At 40.6% G+C, this 15,620-nt stretch overlaps 1 protein-coding gene across 2 annotated transcripts; it reads right to left on the minus strand.

The window, feature by feature from the left end:
* Window positions 1-9,719: 9,719 nt before the first annotated feature.
* Window positions 9,720-13,537, minus strand: LOC125306334 (asialoglycoprotein receptor 2-like). 2 transcript variants are annotated; one of them, XM_048261645.1, is made up of 7 exons: window positions 13,362-13,537; window positions 12,168-12,254; window positions 11,596-11,703; window positions 11,198-11,503; window positions 10,946-11,100; window positions 10,619-10,731; window positions 9,720-9,903 (listed from the first exon to the last, which is right to left on the minus strand). In XM_048261645.1, exons 1-7 carry the CDS (start codon window positions 13,426-13,428, stop codon window positions 9,753-9,755), a joined length of 987 nt encoding a protein of 328 aa, XP_048117602.1. In that variant the 5' UTR covers window positions 13,429-13,537; the 3' UTR covers window positions 9,720-9,752. The 2 variants fall into 2 exon arrangements, with proteins under 2 accessions (XP_048117602.1, XP_048117603.1); XM_048261646.1 differs by lacking the exon at window positions 10,946-11,100 and having other exon boundaries at window positions 11,265-11,503.
* Window positions 13,538-15,620: the final 2,083 nt, after the last annotated feature.

Raw genomic sequence — 15,620 nt, forward strand, 5'->3', positions numbered from 1 at the left:
GGGAAATTTGGTCTCTGCATTTATCCCAATCCGTGAATTAGTGAAACACACTCAGCACACAGTAAACACACAGTGAGGTGAAGCACACACTAATGTTTTTTTTTTATTTCTTTTGTGTGATATATCATTCAGAATGCTGTAACATGACTGGTCTTCAATCAGCCAAAGAGGACACATCGTAACTCCTCTCCTAGTTACTCTCCATTGGCTCCCTACAGTAGCCAGAATTAAATTTAAATCTCTCACTTTAGCCTATAGGACACTGACTGGATCTGCTCCTTGTTATTTTAATTCAATGATCAAGATATACATCCCCAACCGCCCACTGCGGTCTTCTGATGAGCTTCAGTCTTAAACGCTAGGTCAAATTCAAAACTCTTTTCCTCAGTGGTTCCATGTTGGTGGAATGAGTTACCCAGTGCTCTTCGTTCTTGTGATAGTTTTTGGTCTTTCAAGCACTTCTTATACATTATGGTTTGTATGCAGTAGTACTGTTTTATTTTCATTATAGGCTGTTGATTAATTTTACATTTTTTATTATTGATATTCTCCTTAATGTAGTCTTACCATGTTTTTGATATTATATTATTGATTGAATGGGCATTATTATTTATTATTGCTTTCCCCCCTCATTGTTTATTTCATTATTCAACAATATTGATTGATCCCTGTTTTAAGTATTATATTGTTTTGTATTTGTTAAGGGTAACCATAACCATCATCATCATAATGTGGTATTTTCTTATGCACTTGAAACAAATAATAAAAATGTTTCTTTAAATGTAGTACCACTTTAAACACATCAGACACTGAACAGCAAAGTAGCTTCCTGATTATGTGTAAAATGTTTACAGAGTATCCTGATGTAGTAGGTCCATGTTCTCATATTTTTACAGCTGACATGAAGGCTGCAGTATTACATTTTTGATTTATAATGGAGCACCTTCTCTGGTGAAAGACTAGCAAGCCTGTGGTAGAGGCATACGATTACAGACATATTGAGAGAGCCTATCAATGAGTTGTCACAGTTTTCAATTTAGACGTATTATTTTGAAATGGGGTACGTCTATGGGAGGATTTACACATCACTGGCAATACCTGATCAAATCGTACCAATGCAAAATGCTTCTCCAGCAGTGCAATCGCAACAACGATACCTTAACTCAGCATTTTCAGATACCGCTGTTATGAGCATACTAAGCAAATTGTCCATTTGTAACTTTGAATCCTACCTCACGTTAAGCTATGGTCCAATAATGTGTTCACTAAAACATAAGTTATTTGTCGGGCTGATTCATAAATGGGCATACCGAGGTTGTCGACCTAGCAGGTTAGGTGGCATTTATTGCCATTCGCAAAACTAAGCAAGAGTTAACGTTAATGAAACTTAACATCGCCTTCTCCAGTGACAAAGTGTATTCAAATGAAGTTGCAACGATGATGGCGGCAATCACTGGTTACGTTAAACCATTTAAAACAAGTAGGACTGTAAATTATGGGGACTATGGCTAACGTCACTATACGTCATAGCAGAGCCCTTTTACTTTACCTATCAACTGGCTAATGCTAGCATGATGTAGCATGCTATGAGCTAATATACTTAGCATCTACGAAAGAACAGCACATATCTTTTTTCATAAAGAATCTGTAACGACTAACAACAATGTCTCTTACAAACAACTACACAATGTATGACTATCAATATGTATTTAGTCAGACTGTGATAAGATATAGCCTAATGATAATAACAGCATCACTTATTTAGGTTAGATTATGTGTCGAAATCAGGTGTCGTTAAAATAAATGAGCGATGGCGTGGTAGTGTCTGCAGCCTAGACGGTAAAACATAATGGACAAAGCGTCGTGTCTGCAGCCAGCCAGCTGTCAATCATAGGTGTAAACACGCCCTTTTAGATTTGTTAATATAACATTAAAAAAATAATTTCAGCGAGAAAAGAAAAAATTGTGTGTATTGAAGCATCTTGAAAACATTTTTTTCGAATAAAAAGTTGTTGATACAAAAATAGTTTTAGGTGAGAAAAGTGACACGGAAAGTTGGCTACTTGGCCATTGAAATACATGGGGATGGGCGGAGTTACACTTTGTACTGCAGCCAGCCACCAGGGGGCTCTGGACTAACGCTCGCATCACTCTTAACAGACGGCACACTGTCCAGTTCTATATATACAGTCTATGCGCTAACCAGTAGGCCACGGCTGCCCCAATCTCATGATCTGGATCTTATCATGTCATCCTCAGCTGAAACATGTACTTTCTCTGTAGGACACACAGCCCTCTGAGAATGTTACTCATTAGGCTACATTTTTGTTATGACACTCAACAAGAGAAGCTGCTTTTATCCATTATGCACCTAAGCTATGGAACACCCTGCTTCTGTACATCAAACAGGCAAATTCTGTAAACACCTTTTAAAAAGACCTGAAAACATACCTGTATATGAGAGCTTTTAGTTAAAGGGGAAATCGGGTGTAAAATGGATTTTTGATATGCTTAGCATGATAAGGAGTTTGAGCGTTCGTTGGGGAGCAAAACAATGCTAATCTGATGCGTTGTAAACTAGTCTGTTTTAACCGATGCTTCCAAAGGGCTAACACTGGTAGCGATAGGGCATTTCTCATGGTAAAAAGATAGCTCATTTTAAACCATTTACAAAGCTCAAAGTAGCCCGACACGTCTTTGGTAGTATAGTGATGGTCCTAACATATAAAACAAGGCATTGATGGTAAATGTAGATTTCTTAAAAAACACTGTATACAGACAATACCTTGAGTCGTTTGCCGGTCGGCGCCATCTTGAAATTAAGTCACTACAACACTGATCTCACGTGTTTTTGACGGAAATACTTAAAATTAGCGATCTTTTTATCGATTGAAAAACTAAAATATTGAAATCGCTATTGGCCTTCAAAACCCCATATTGGTCAGGCTCTTTAGGACATGGAGACAATTTGACATACATACACACACACACGCATGCACACACACACTCACACACATCCACACGCATAGACACTAGAGTGCGGATTGGGACGCAAATTTCTGTCCGAACCCGGCCCGCGTCCGACAAAGTTGCGTCCGAACCCGACAGGCATTTTTATTTTTATGTCCGAACCCGACCCGAGCCCGACGCAGATGATGCCTCAGTTATTCCCATGCTAGTGATTAAACGTTCACGTTTGTGGATAGCCTGTCTTTTTAGCCCATTAAACGGGCAGGTCACACAGTGCACATTAACACAAGAGGCCCAAGCAAGCATAGCCTATTGAAATAGAATTCTTGTCTTACCGTTGACAAAAAGTCTTGAAATAAACTGCAACAGTCCTTGAAACTACAGTGCCTCTGTCACTGATCCATATGCAGCATCGACGTTAATTGGGGCAACTCGAGGAAATCCTCATCCAGTGAACGAGACGACCTTATAGCCTACCGGTAGCCTATGTCTTTACCACAGTAGCCACAGTACCATAGTAGCCTATGCAACGCAAATAATCTTAAAATCTCCTGATAGGCTAACAACTTTTTTTAACGTCACCCAAGACTGTGCATATGTGCGAAATGTGCATAACCATTTGTTTATGTTGTCGTGACAACGCGTGTGCATTTCAGGCGGCATGCCTAAAATGCGTTGTCACGATAAACAAATCTTGCACACAGGAAGAAAGCTATTAGGTCTTTTTTACATTATACTTTATTCCCAAAAAACAAACGTTTGCATGTAAAGCAGACCTGTTGGTTACCCAACATAATAAGGAAATTTAAATGTAAAGCTTCCAATGCATATCGCCCCCATGTGTCCGAACCCGAACCCGACTACAATTTCTAAATATTTGTCCGAACCCGACCTGACCTGTCGGGTCCCGTCGGGCTCGGGTCGGGTAGCCACACTCTAATAGACACACATGCTTTCACTCACACACGCACAGACACATACAGGCACGCATACACTCACACGCATGCACACACACACACACAGGTACTCACATAAAACACAAAAGTTGTAAGAGTAGGGGAAGGAGTAGGAGATGGAGACAAATTGACAAGCGTGATTTATTTTTCGCGGAGAGGATGTACAGGACTGAGCGGCGGTCATATTTGTACTGCTATGCGGTACATCTTTACTGTTTTGTTTGCTTGTATTATTATGACCGCCGCGCAGCGAAGCGAGACAGTTTTCTGTGAATATCTCAAGAACTGTAGGGCCTAGGAGGTCCACCTTTTTTTTGTATGTTGGTCTTAAGGGGGCATGTCAACCTATCCCATTACCACTTATTTCATGTATAGCGCCACCTAGTTAAAAATTAAAAAGCAAAACATTAGGTGTTTTCATCACAATATCTCTGGCTGACATGGTCAAAACTGCACGAAATTGAAAGTGTAGGATCATTATGACACCCTCCGAATGCATGCCAAGTTTCATGGACTTTCGTTCATGGGGGGCCTTACAATAAAATAATTTATGTGTACATTTAGTGACCGTACACCAACAAGGATTCCCGGGACACTGAAAGACTGGGGTACACAAAACTTGGTGGGCATGTAACCCCACATGGATAGCATGGAACCATCGCTTTTCGTTTTGATCTGTAGCCCCCCCGCTGGACTGGACCCCCCGAAAGGAGGGTAGGACAGACACAGTTTTCTATGAATATCTTGAGAACCGTAGGGCCTAGGATGACCAATTTTTTGCGTATGTTTGCCTCCAGGAGTCATGTAAACCCATTCCAAATGCACACATGTGCATAAACAGATACACACGCACACACATACATTCACAGTAATCCTACGTATGACTCACACAGTAGACATATATACGCATGCATGCACATGCACACACACAGGCACATAAACAGGCAAACACACAAGCACATGCACGCACACACACACACACCCACCCACACACAAACACACACACACACACACACACATAAACATAAACATGTACACGCACACATGCACACAATTCAAGAATTTCTCAGAATTATGAACAGGCAAGATGGGGGTGGGGTTGTGTAAAATGTATATTACAGTATAAGTATAAGTATATATACTTTTTTGATCCCGTGAGGGTCTCTGCATTTAACCCAATCGGTGAATTAGTGAAACACAAACAGCACACAGTGAACACACAGTGAGGTGAAGCACACACTAATCCAGTTTCATTGACATAAATACTTGATTTTGAGGAATGGAGTGGATCCATTTTGAGCAAGTGACATGCTTTTGCAGGTTATCCACTAGGTTTTGCAGTTTGCACTTTGAGACATGCACTAACTGCTGTGCAAATGTTAATAGTGATGTGAGAAAAGCACCAAAGCGACTGAGAAAAACTGTATTATTATTATTATTATTATTATTATTATTATTAATTTCTTCAGATGAACCTGATATACTGGTACTTAAAAGTAAATGTTTGTACTCTTCACATTCACATTTGCATTACATTTATTCATTTAGCTGATGCTTTTGTCGAAAGCGCCCTACAAAAATGGGGAGCAATCAAGGTACAGTGTGAATAGGAGGTTGTAGATAATAGCATTGAAAAAGAGAACGATCCTCAGTCAACTCAAACAAGAGAACGATCCTCAGTCAACTCAAACAGAATCGGACATCCAGAATATTGGTCCTTTCTGAATTTCTTTCATTGCTAATTATGACCGCCGCTAGCGAAGCGGTCATATAGGGATTGTCAACGTTTTTTTTTTTTTTTTTTTTCCCGTCATCTACTTCCTGAATGTCCGGGACACCGAACCACCGGGGCACATGAAATTTGGTGGGTATGTAGCCCCACTAGACTTTTACGGAAAAACTTTGTTTGGTCCCCGGGGGCCACTCCCCCCCGCGCTGGGCCCCCCTAAACCCAAAAAATGCAGTTTTTCCTAAGTAACTACCTGAACCGTGGCACCGAGGATGAAGAAATTTGTATGGTATGTTGGTCTCAAGGGCCCACATCAACCTAGCCCATAATCACTCATTTGTGATTTGCACCCCCCCCCAGTAAAAAATGAAAATGCAATATCATTCTGCTTTAATCGCCCCTCTCTTCAGTTAAGATGTTCAGAACTGCACCAAATTTGATGTGTATGATTAACCTGACATTCTCTGGGGGTATGCCAAGTTTCGTAGAATTTCATCCATGGGGGTCTAAAAAAAATAAGTTATGTGTACATTTAGTGACTGTACACTCATTGGCCTGTAGATGGTGGTGCACACATATACACACGCACACACACACACAGGTACGCACATACCATCAGTATCGGCAATTACAACGGCCGATACATAATTACAAATTCAGTAAGATTAAAGGAAAACCAAAAAGTATTGGCGTCACGTAGTCGTTTGTCCACCAGATGGCGCATCGTTGCAGTGAGACATAATTTTGTTGGAAGTTAATCTAAAGTGGGTTGGAAAGACACTACACTACAAGGACAAGACTGTAGTTTACCAGAGAACGTCTAATAAGGGTAGGATGATTTCTGCATGACATGTAATTCCCATTTCTTCTTGAAGCCGAAATAAATCTGAGAATGTTTATCGGACATGCTTGGTTTTTACTGCAGGTAGGCTACGTTAATCTTAAGTTATATCAATAGCCTAGAGTAGGTAAAATAATGTTACCGTTAGCATTGGTTGAGTGATGGAGGCCAATTTGATTATTGATGTATTTGTAGAAAGCCATAAATGCGGTTATAGGCTACCAAGAAAATTGATAACAGCACTAATTGCATCTCATTTGCTTATGACCATAACCTAGGCTACTAACAGGATAACCTGTCTATGATGCATCCTAAACACCTGGCAGGGACATTTAGCTCAAAGTCTCAAAAAGCATATGAGTCAACGTTCATTCCCAAACACCCATAAAGGCTACTTCAATCCTCTATTTTCAAAGGTGATTCAAGTAGGGAAGAGCATGGCTCAAAGTAAAGTAACTAGGACTGAAACTACATAAATTCGTCAAAGTGAATAATTTGTGTCAACTCGCCGCAATGTAGATTTATTAACGCACCCGTGATACAGTGATCTACATCTCCATTTAAACCAAATGTTTTAGTGCGCATGTTGAGAGATGTATCCAGGGCAGGGCTACACATATTTGTTGCACGTGCTACAAAAATCATTATTTGCGATGGATGATTTAGTACCAACGTTAGACCGGTCCAATAGGCTACAGTTTTGCCTATGGCTATACCGTGAGACTGAGACGTTTTTTGTTTGTTCGAAGTGCGTGTTTAGGGTGTGAGAGGGGAGTCGTTGTGCTTTGATTCCAGCTTGGTAGTAGTCTATGCGATTAAAAAACATGTGTGTGTGAAATATCCAAACAGTGATAACGCTTTCATTATGGCTGCTTTAGCCACAGACCTTGAGCTACTGTGGGTTGGGTTCCATTTAGAAGTGTCGCTTTCCTTGATTCACACAGCTGCGTGAAATGTATTACTACTGATATGCAAAACGATTAACTTTTCGCCAAGAGGTGGCAGCTTAAGTCCGCTTGATACTGTAAGCCATTGGTTCCCAAAGGAGATTTTATTTGGGTCGCCAGCATAGCCTAGTGACAATTTATGTTGTGTAAGAGGCCTAGCATAGGGCCTACTTTATATAGCTTATAGTTTGTTAACAGTCACGGTTTTGTCATAACTCCCTCAATGCATTTTTGCATTTAGAATAGCTCTGAAACCGGGGGCGAACACGTCGCAGGGGGGGCGCCAGTGCGTGGATATCGCAAAATTAAACAATATTTTTATCGGGCGCCTACCATGGACTAGGCTGGGTGAACTCAGCCTGATCTGCCGGCGATTTCTTTTCGATTTCTTAAAAGATTGAGCTTGGTCTGGCGAAACCATGGACCTCATAGTTGCAAAATGCAAGGGAACATGAATCAGCATATTATTTGCACAAACAATAACGGACAGTAGCTCTTCAACTTGGCCTGTTAAAATGTGTATGAACAGTCTAGTAACGCATTTCATGAAGGCCCTTTTGGACATGTCAGTTATTTGCACCACTGGGTAAAACGGCATTTTCTTTTAGACTACTGGTATTTAATTTGTGCATTGACAATAAAGCTGAATATCATATGAACTAGATGACTAAACGTATGCATATGTAGAAGAAGAAACATTCACAAAAATCCATGACATGACCTCTCTTCTTGATAGCTGTTGAAAACTGCATGGAACTGACAGGGATTGTTTTGTTTAATAATAAATAAATAAATACATTATGCTGCTATACCTTCTGCTTTTCCCAAATACAATGTAGCCTACAGGTGTACCTTTCATCAGTCCAGTTGCAATGGATGGACTGAGATGAACTGCCCTACTTGTGATTGTTTAGATATTTTAAAGGTTTTATAACAATGCTACAAATTTTTTGGCAAGTGCTACAAATCTATAGCCTGGCGGGCCATCATATATCATTGAAATGTATAGTCTGGAATCGAGCCATTCACCTCGCTTAATCCAAGGGGCGGGCAGAGAATTGTCTTTCAAACAGCCTAGGCATGGAATAGGCCAGCGCTAAGACCATATCCGTATCTGGTCGGCAAAACGGCAAATACATCCTTCAAGCACAAGTCCAACTCCTCCAAAGTTGACGCCAACGCCGATTCAAACAACCGCTCTTCGTTCACCATAGCCACCTTCCTTGTTGTTCACTGTCGCAGGACTGTCGTTATCCTGTTAAGCCCACCTTAAGACTCTCTAACAAAATAGAGCGCTGTGATTGGATAACATCCACGGTGTTAGCCAATAGAAATTCCTATGGTTTGCTACTAGACGTACAGGCTGAGCAAATTAATTTGCCACCGCTAGGGTGCGTCTAGATTTCTAGGCTAACAAATCTATTCACCTTTGCAGCGCCAGTAGGCTACTTTGTGTGCGGCCCGCAAACACACATTCCAATCAAGCATACACAAAAGTTTCAAGAGTGGGGGATGGAGTAGAAGATGGAGACAAATTCATCAATATGATTTATTTTCGCTGAATGGATGTACAGGACTGAGCGGCGGTCATATTTTTTTTATTGCTATGTGGTACATCTAGTTTCTTCTTTCTTTCTCTGTTTGGCTATTTGCAGATAAAGATTCATTTCCACTTCAAGTCAAGTGAGAGAGAGAGAGAGAGAGAGAGAGAAAATACCAGTTCCATGTGTAATGGAGGAATCTCAATTCTCATACACTCCTCTGTGTGAGTGGGTGCATATTTGAATACAAAGTACAACTTTATTTTAATATACAGTAATTACTCATTGACAGTATCTAAGCGCCATATCTAATCATCTGAAAAGTTGGAATATGATTGTATTTGGGCAAGAATCACAGGTCTTCAGAGAACAGAAAATCCTTCAAAGTGTCAGCAAGGTTGGTGGCAGATTGAGTCTGGCATTCAACATTTTACATTTGGGGCAGCTGTGGCCTACTGGTTAGCACTTCGGACCTGTAACCGGAGGGTTGCCGATTCGAACCCCGACCAGTAGGCACGGCTGAAGTGCCCTTGAGCGAGGCACCTAACTCCTCACTGCTCCCCGAGCGCCGCTGTTGATGCAGGCAGCTCACTGCGCTGGGATTAGTGTGCTTCACCTCACTGTGTGTTCACTGTGTGCTGTGTGTTTCACTAATTCACGGATTGGGATAAATGCAGAGATCAAATTTCCCTCACGGGATCAAAAGAGTATATATACTTATACTTATATACATACATACACATAATAAAATTATACAGAAAAAAGTCACTACACATTTTTGCCAGGCCATATAACAGCTTGTTTTTCACAGATCCATCTGTTGTGCCCACTACAGAAGTCGCTTCTCCAGCTCTTCAAATGGTCTAAAGTGCTAGGCATTGATAGGACACAACCAGAGCCCTCTGTTCTAATCCAGTGCCTGGAAATTAATAAAACATGTAGTAAAAGTCATAGACAGGACTCAAAAACTAAAAGCTATGCTTTATGTAGTCTGAATATGAATTGATTGTTCAAAGAAACAGAAAAAGTAATAAAAGTATATAACATAAAAAACACAATAAGGACAGTAGAAGATAAAGAATATACTAAAATACAAAATGTACTAAATAACATTAAATCTAAATCAAGTCTAAAACAGTATCCACATAGTGTGCTTAGGGGTGATTAAGCATGAGGCGCTTGCAATGACTGAGGCAGGAACTGAGCCTGTGATTCTCTGTGCATAGTAAGGTAAGGTGCTCTGTGAGAGTGTGTGTCATGGTGATGGTGTAAGTCCAGCAGTGCAACAGTGCAAGAATAAAGTCTAAAGATCAGCATAAAATAAAAATGGACATATAAGAGAGTAGACAAGGTAATATTAAAAAAACTATAGAAAAACTATATCAGTGCAAGAATGGGTTGATGTAATAGGGTTACAGCCATTATACAAGTATTGATTATAAAGCATTACGTATTAAGTATAGGTATAAGTGTGGCCACAATCCGGCTGTGGGATGGAGGGAGGGGTTATGCATATGTGCTAATATAGCATGCAAACAGTGAAGCAGTAAGAGAGTGGTAAAAAGTGGCTAGTGGACAGACAGTACACAAACATGGAGAGGCAGACAGACTATGTGACTATGCGACAGACTTACCCTCCAGTGAGGTCACGGCCATCCACCCACTGCCATTTGTCCTGGATTTTCCTCAGTCCAATCCAGTATCCATATCCCTGATAGTAATACTCTGTGTGATTGTTGATGAATGCCTACATAAACAGGACAACACATATAAAGGACAGAAGTGCAGGTGAAATGCATATCTAATCATATCTAATCTGCACTGGAGCTGATTTGAACGTATACAAATGTGCATAACATACATTTGTGCAAGTACATATGAATTGCGACTAAGGAATTGCATGTCTTTAAGAGCACATGTTGGCATTCTTCAAGAGTAACTTCTTTTCCTTTTTGCCTTACTTGTTCCTCTACTGTGTCTATGGTTACCAGGTGGGCCCTCTCCTTTTCACAGTCAGTTTTACTGTCCTCCCAGCTATTCCACTTGTGGACAAATAGGTAACAGCTTGATTGATAGTACACCCATCCTTCTTTGCAATTTGCACTACACTTCCTCTCTGTGGTTTAAAAGGACATAGAAAGTTAAATTAAGTGATTACACTGAACCACATTAGACTGGTGTGTGTGATCAAAGACACCATCATTTCTGAATACCTTGTGTTGCATTATCTGTGACTGGACAGTAATCATCCACTGGAAAAACATTGAACTGGAAAATGACCTCAAGAGTCTGATTGAGATGGTCCCGCTCCATCATCAATGTGTTCCTCTCCTTCTGGAGATCTAGGTTTGCAGAGCTCATGTTGTCATAACGATCCTGTAACATTCCGTTGGAGTTGCTCAGGTTGGCATAGTTCATTTGCACAAGTGTAAGCTCTGTCATTAAGGATGAGTGATTGTCTTTGAGCTGACGCAGCTCCCTCACCAAAAGTGTGTTATATTCAGACACATATCCCTGATCTGAGAAGAGAAGGACAATACGATGTCAATAGTGACGCTGACACATTTTGTTCATTCTGAGAAACTAAACACTCACACACTTAAACACTCACAGTAAACAAGTGAAGCCACCAGGGCAGAGAGGAGGACAGCAGTCAGCAGGCCAAGGACCACCACAGCACAGCGATATCGGTGAGGGCCAGGTAGAGACGGGTCATCTGCTGTGGAGTGAACTGGCCTGTTATTATGGGCCATTGAGGGTCACTCAGTCAGATTCATGTACATTATTCTCCACAATAATGTCTGTACAGGGAGCAGTTTTTGTAGGACTTTTTGTCTTTATTCAGACAGTACAGTGAAGAGTGGCAGGAAGCAAGTAAGAGAGCGAGATAGGGTGGGTTTGGGAAATAGCCGCGCGTTGGTTTTGAAACCTGGGTCCCCACTGAGCAGTCATTTGCATCTCAAATGTGAAGCCTCTGCACGGCCGTCATGGCGCCATCGACTGGCCTGGCGTATGCACTAGAGCACTTTTAGCCGTTTTCACCTCTGTGTGTGGACACAAGGTTTTTTTTTTGTACCGCTATCGTTAAAGGTGTGAAAGCGGTAAGAAAAAATACAGCCGTTGGTTTGGTGTAGACATGGCCTCAGACGAGAGAAAGCTCTGCGTTTCCGCAGTGTGACCCACCTGTTGTGTGGCTGGGGCTGGGCTCTGCTCGTAGCTCTTCTTTTCTCTTAACTGCTGCATACACAGTTTCTTGTGCATTTTGCTCCTCTTCAGATATACAAAGACATGATTAGAGGGAAACAGAATAGACACACACACACACACACACACACATATATATACGGTATACAGTTAGGAACAAAATTATTCATACCCCTGACAAAAAGTGATTTAATGTTGGTTTTCTCTTAACCAATATGCTTGTTCTGACTGAAAATGACACTGCCATATGCCATACGTTTGTAAGACAATGTGGTAGAAACATAACCTGACTCGCCAGATGAATTTTGTTCCGCCTAGCTCCACTCATCCATCTGGAACCGATCCATTGGAATGGTGTTTCAGAAGGTTGGGCCTAATCAAAAAATGCTTGCATATGATTGAATAAGCCACTTGTCCGTCATCTATTGACGTGCTACTTCAACCACTCACATCGAAGCCAACCCGTGACGCTGATAACAGTCTCACAGTCGCTTCTACACTATGTCACATCTATGAAACTCCCGCCCTGCGTCCTGATTGGCTGTACCATAAAATCAGGTGCAGAAATCACTCTCAACGGAAGAGGTCCCAGATGGATGGGAGTGAAGCTAGGCGGAGCTAAGTGGAACGAAATTCATCTGGCGAGTCAGGTTAGTAGAAACATGGAATCAGAAAAAGAATCTTCATCTTTTTTTCCATTTTTAAATTTAAATTTTTTTAATTTTTTAAATTGTCTAAAATGATTTATAACCTTTTTTAAATAATCAATGGAAGCATCTTTAATAATGTTAGATATTCATAAAAATGTTTTAAAAAAAAGATGAAAACGCTGCCATGTTTCTACCACATTGTCTTACAATCTTTTGGAATTTTGCGGTCTAATTTTCAGTCAAAACAAACATATTGGTCAAGAGAAAACCAACATTAAATCAATATTATGAATGTAATGAATGGGTATGACTATTTCTTTTTCACTAACTACAGTATGGCAGGTAGTTTAGGTTGTATTTGTCTGTACAGTATCTGAATTTATGGAAGTTAAAATAGTTGGCCATTCCTACTTTTTGGAAATCAATTTCCTGTACAGTAACTAGTAAGTCTGTTTTATAAGGTGAAAACACTTCTGCTAAAGCTATAGAGAACATGAAAGCTGACTGAAGAAGACATACATACCTCTTGGCTTGGCTTCTTTAGATTTGATGAAAAGCACACTGGAGTAGCAAACCTCCTCTTCCATCATTCTCAGACATTCGCAGGTCAAAGAGTCTTCAACGAGGAGACAGTTAACACTGTGAACACTGGAATAAGTGTCAACATTATTAGGAAGCTGCTTGCATCAGAGGATATGTGAAAAGCCCCCGGTAATGTCTCAAGAGAAAGTTACCCTTTTTCTTATGTCTGTAACATAAAATGTGTGCAAAGGTTCTGTATTCACAGTGTTATGTAATGTATGATTACCTTACATTGTACAGATGAACACTTAATACAGAAGGTTTCGATCCATAACAAAAACTGGAAGAATTGAGAAAGTAGTCACACTTAAATTCTTAAATTATTCCCTGAATCTCAGTCTTTAGGCCCATGTCATGTAAGACTCAGCTGAAGCATGCAGTGTTGAGTAAGTCTCTGAAGGCATTCTACACAACCCTTTCTGTCATGTGGCTGAACCTGATAGTCTGGCATTTATACAGAATTCAGGTTTGACTTTATGGAATAGTAGATGATAGCATTAAAACACAATTAATCGCCAGTCACCTCAAACTACTCTGGATATCCAAATTGATATACTGAATAATGTCCTCGGGACACAGTAAAGGAGTGGGCACCAGTTTGTCCTGCAATTCAGGACATTCACCACAAGAGGGAGCAGAAATAACAGGAACGCAGACATTACACTCCGTTTTGTATTTAGATAGATAGATAGATAGATAGATAGATCTATCTAAGGGGCAGCCGTGGCCTACTGGTTAGCGCTTCGGACTTGTAACCAGAGGGTTGCCGGTTTGAACCCCGACCAGTAGTGCCCTAGTGCTGAAGTGCCCTTGAGCAAGGCACCTAACCCCTCACTGCTCCCCGAGCGCCGCTGTTGTTGCAGGCAGCTCACTGCGCCGGGGTTAGTGTGTGCTTCACCTCACTGAGTGTTCACTGTGTGCTGAGTGTGTTTCACTAATTCACGGATTGGGATAAATGCAGAGACCAAATTTCCCTCACAGGATCAAAAGAGTATACCTATACTTATACTTATAGATAGATAGATAGATAGATAGATAGATAGATAGATCCTCTGGGAAATTTTAGGCATCCAGCAGCTTATACAACCATAATACAACAAACACACATACACCCATATATCTCAGATACATAAAAATCACTCACAGAAATGTAAAAATCAAAGAGCATGTGAAGTGATTACAAAGGTCTGGTATAGACTGACCATGTGATGCATTGACCATGATAAGGTGCTATGGTAGAGTGTGTGCAATGGTGGTAGTGCTAAAGGGAACAGTGCAGGGATCGAAAAGAGCAATAACTTTGCTTGTTAATAAATATTATAAAAAGACAGAATGTACACATAATAGAATTGCTTAACAAACAAGAACAATAATATACTTTAAGAACAATATGTAACAGGGAATAAGTTATAAGGTGTAGATGTTATGACCACAGTCCAGATTGTGTAGAAGGCTAGTATAGCCTGTATAATGTGATCTTAGGGGCTGAGAGAGACAGGCTGTATTTTATTTTAATATTAATCAGTATGATACTATTCTGTTTGTGTTTAGATCATTAGATCATAGTATGTGGTACTGTATTGTTGTACAAAGAACAGCTTTGAATTTGAATATGATAATGATTATTAGGCAAATTCACGAATCCTCAGAAAATAAAAAATAGTACCGGTAAGGTGGTGTGCATATGATATTTATTTCTCATATTGAACTTATGTTACATCTCCCATAACAGTCTAAACAGTAAACAGCAACTGTGTGAAAAAGTACCACATAAAACAAAGTAAATATGACAAATATGATGTAAATAAAACACCAAGAATAACTTTCTGTAGTACACAACTTGTTTATAACTTGTATGGCTTGCTTGAAAACTTGCATTTTATTTTCCTAAAATAAAATGAAACCGCCCAGAGGATCTCTCAGCAGCACAGGGGGAGTTAACTCCACAATGACATCACTGCACTGCCTTCTGGCTCCATCCTGCCCCGCCCATCCACACGCTCCATCTCCATCCCCAGGGTCCCTCCCCCGACCCTCCTCCGCCCACCCCCCCTCCTCACACCATTCTAGAGAAAAAGGAGTGTCTCTGAACGGGTCACTCTAGCTGGGGCGCTCAACCTCTTGGCATGATCTGACCCCTCTTGCCACTGTCCTGCTGAAAGACAGACTTCACATACTGAGGACGACCGGATAAGAGACC

Source organism: Alosa alosa, chromosome 13, assembly GCF_017589495.1.
Source record: "Alosa alosa isolate M-15738 ecotype Scorff River chromosome 13, AALO_Geno_1.1, whole genome shotgun sequence".
NCBI lineage: Eukaryota > Metazoa > Chordata > Actinopteri > Clupeiformes > Clupeidae > Alosa > Alosa alosa.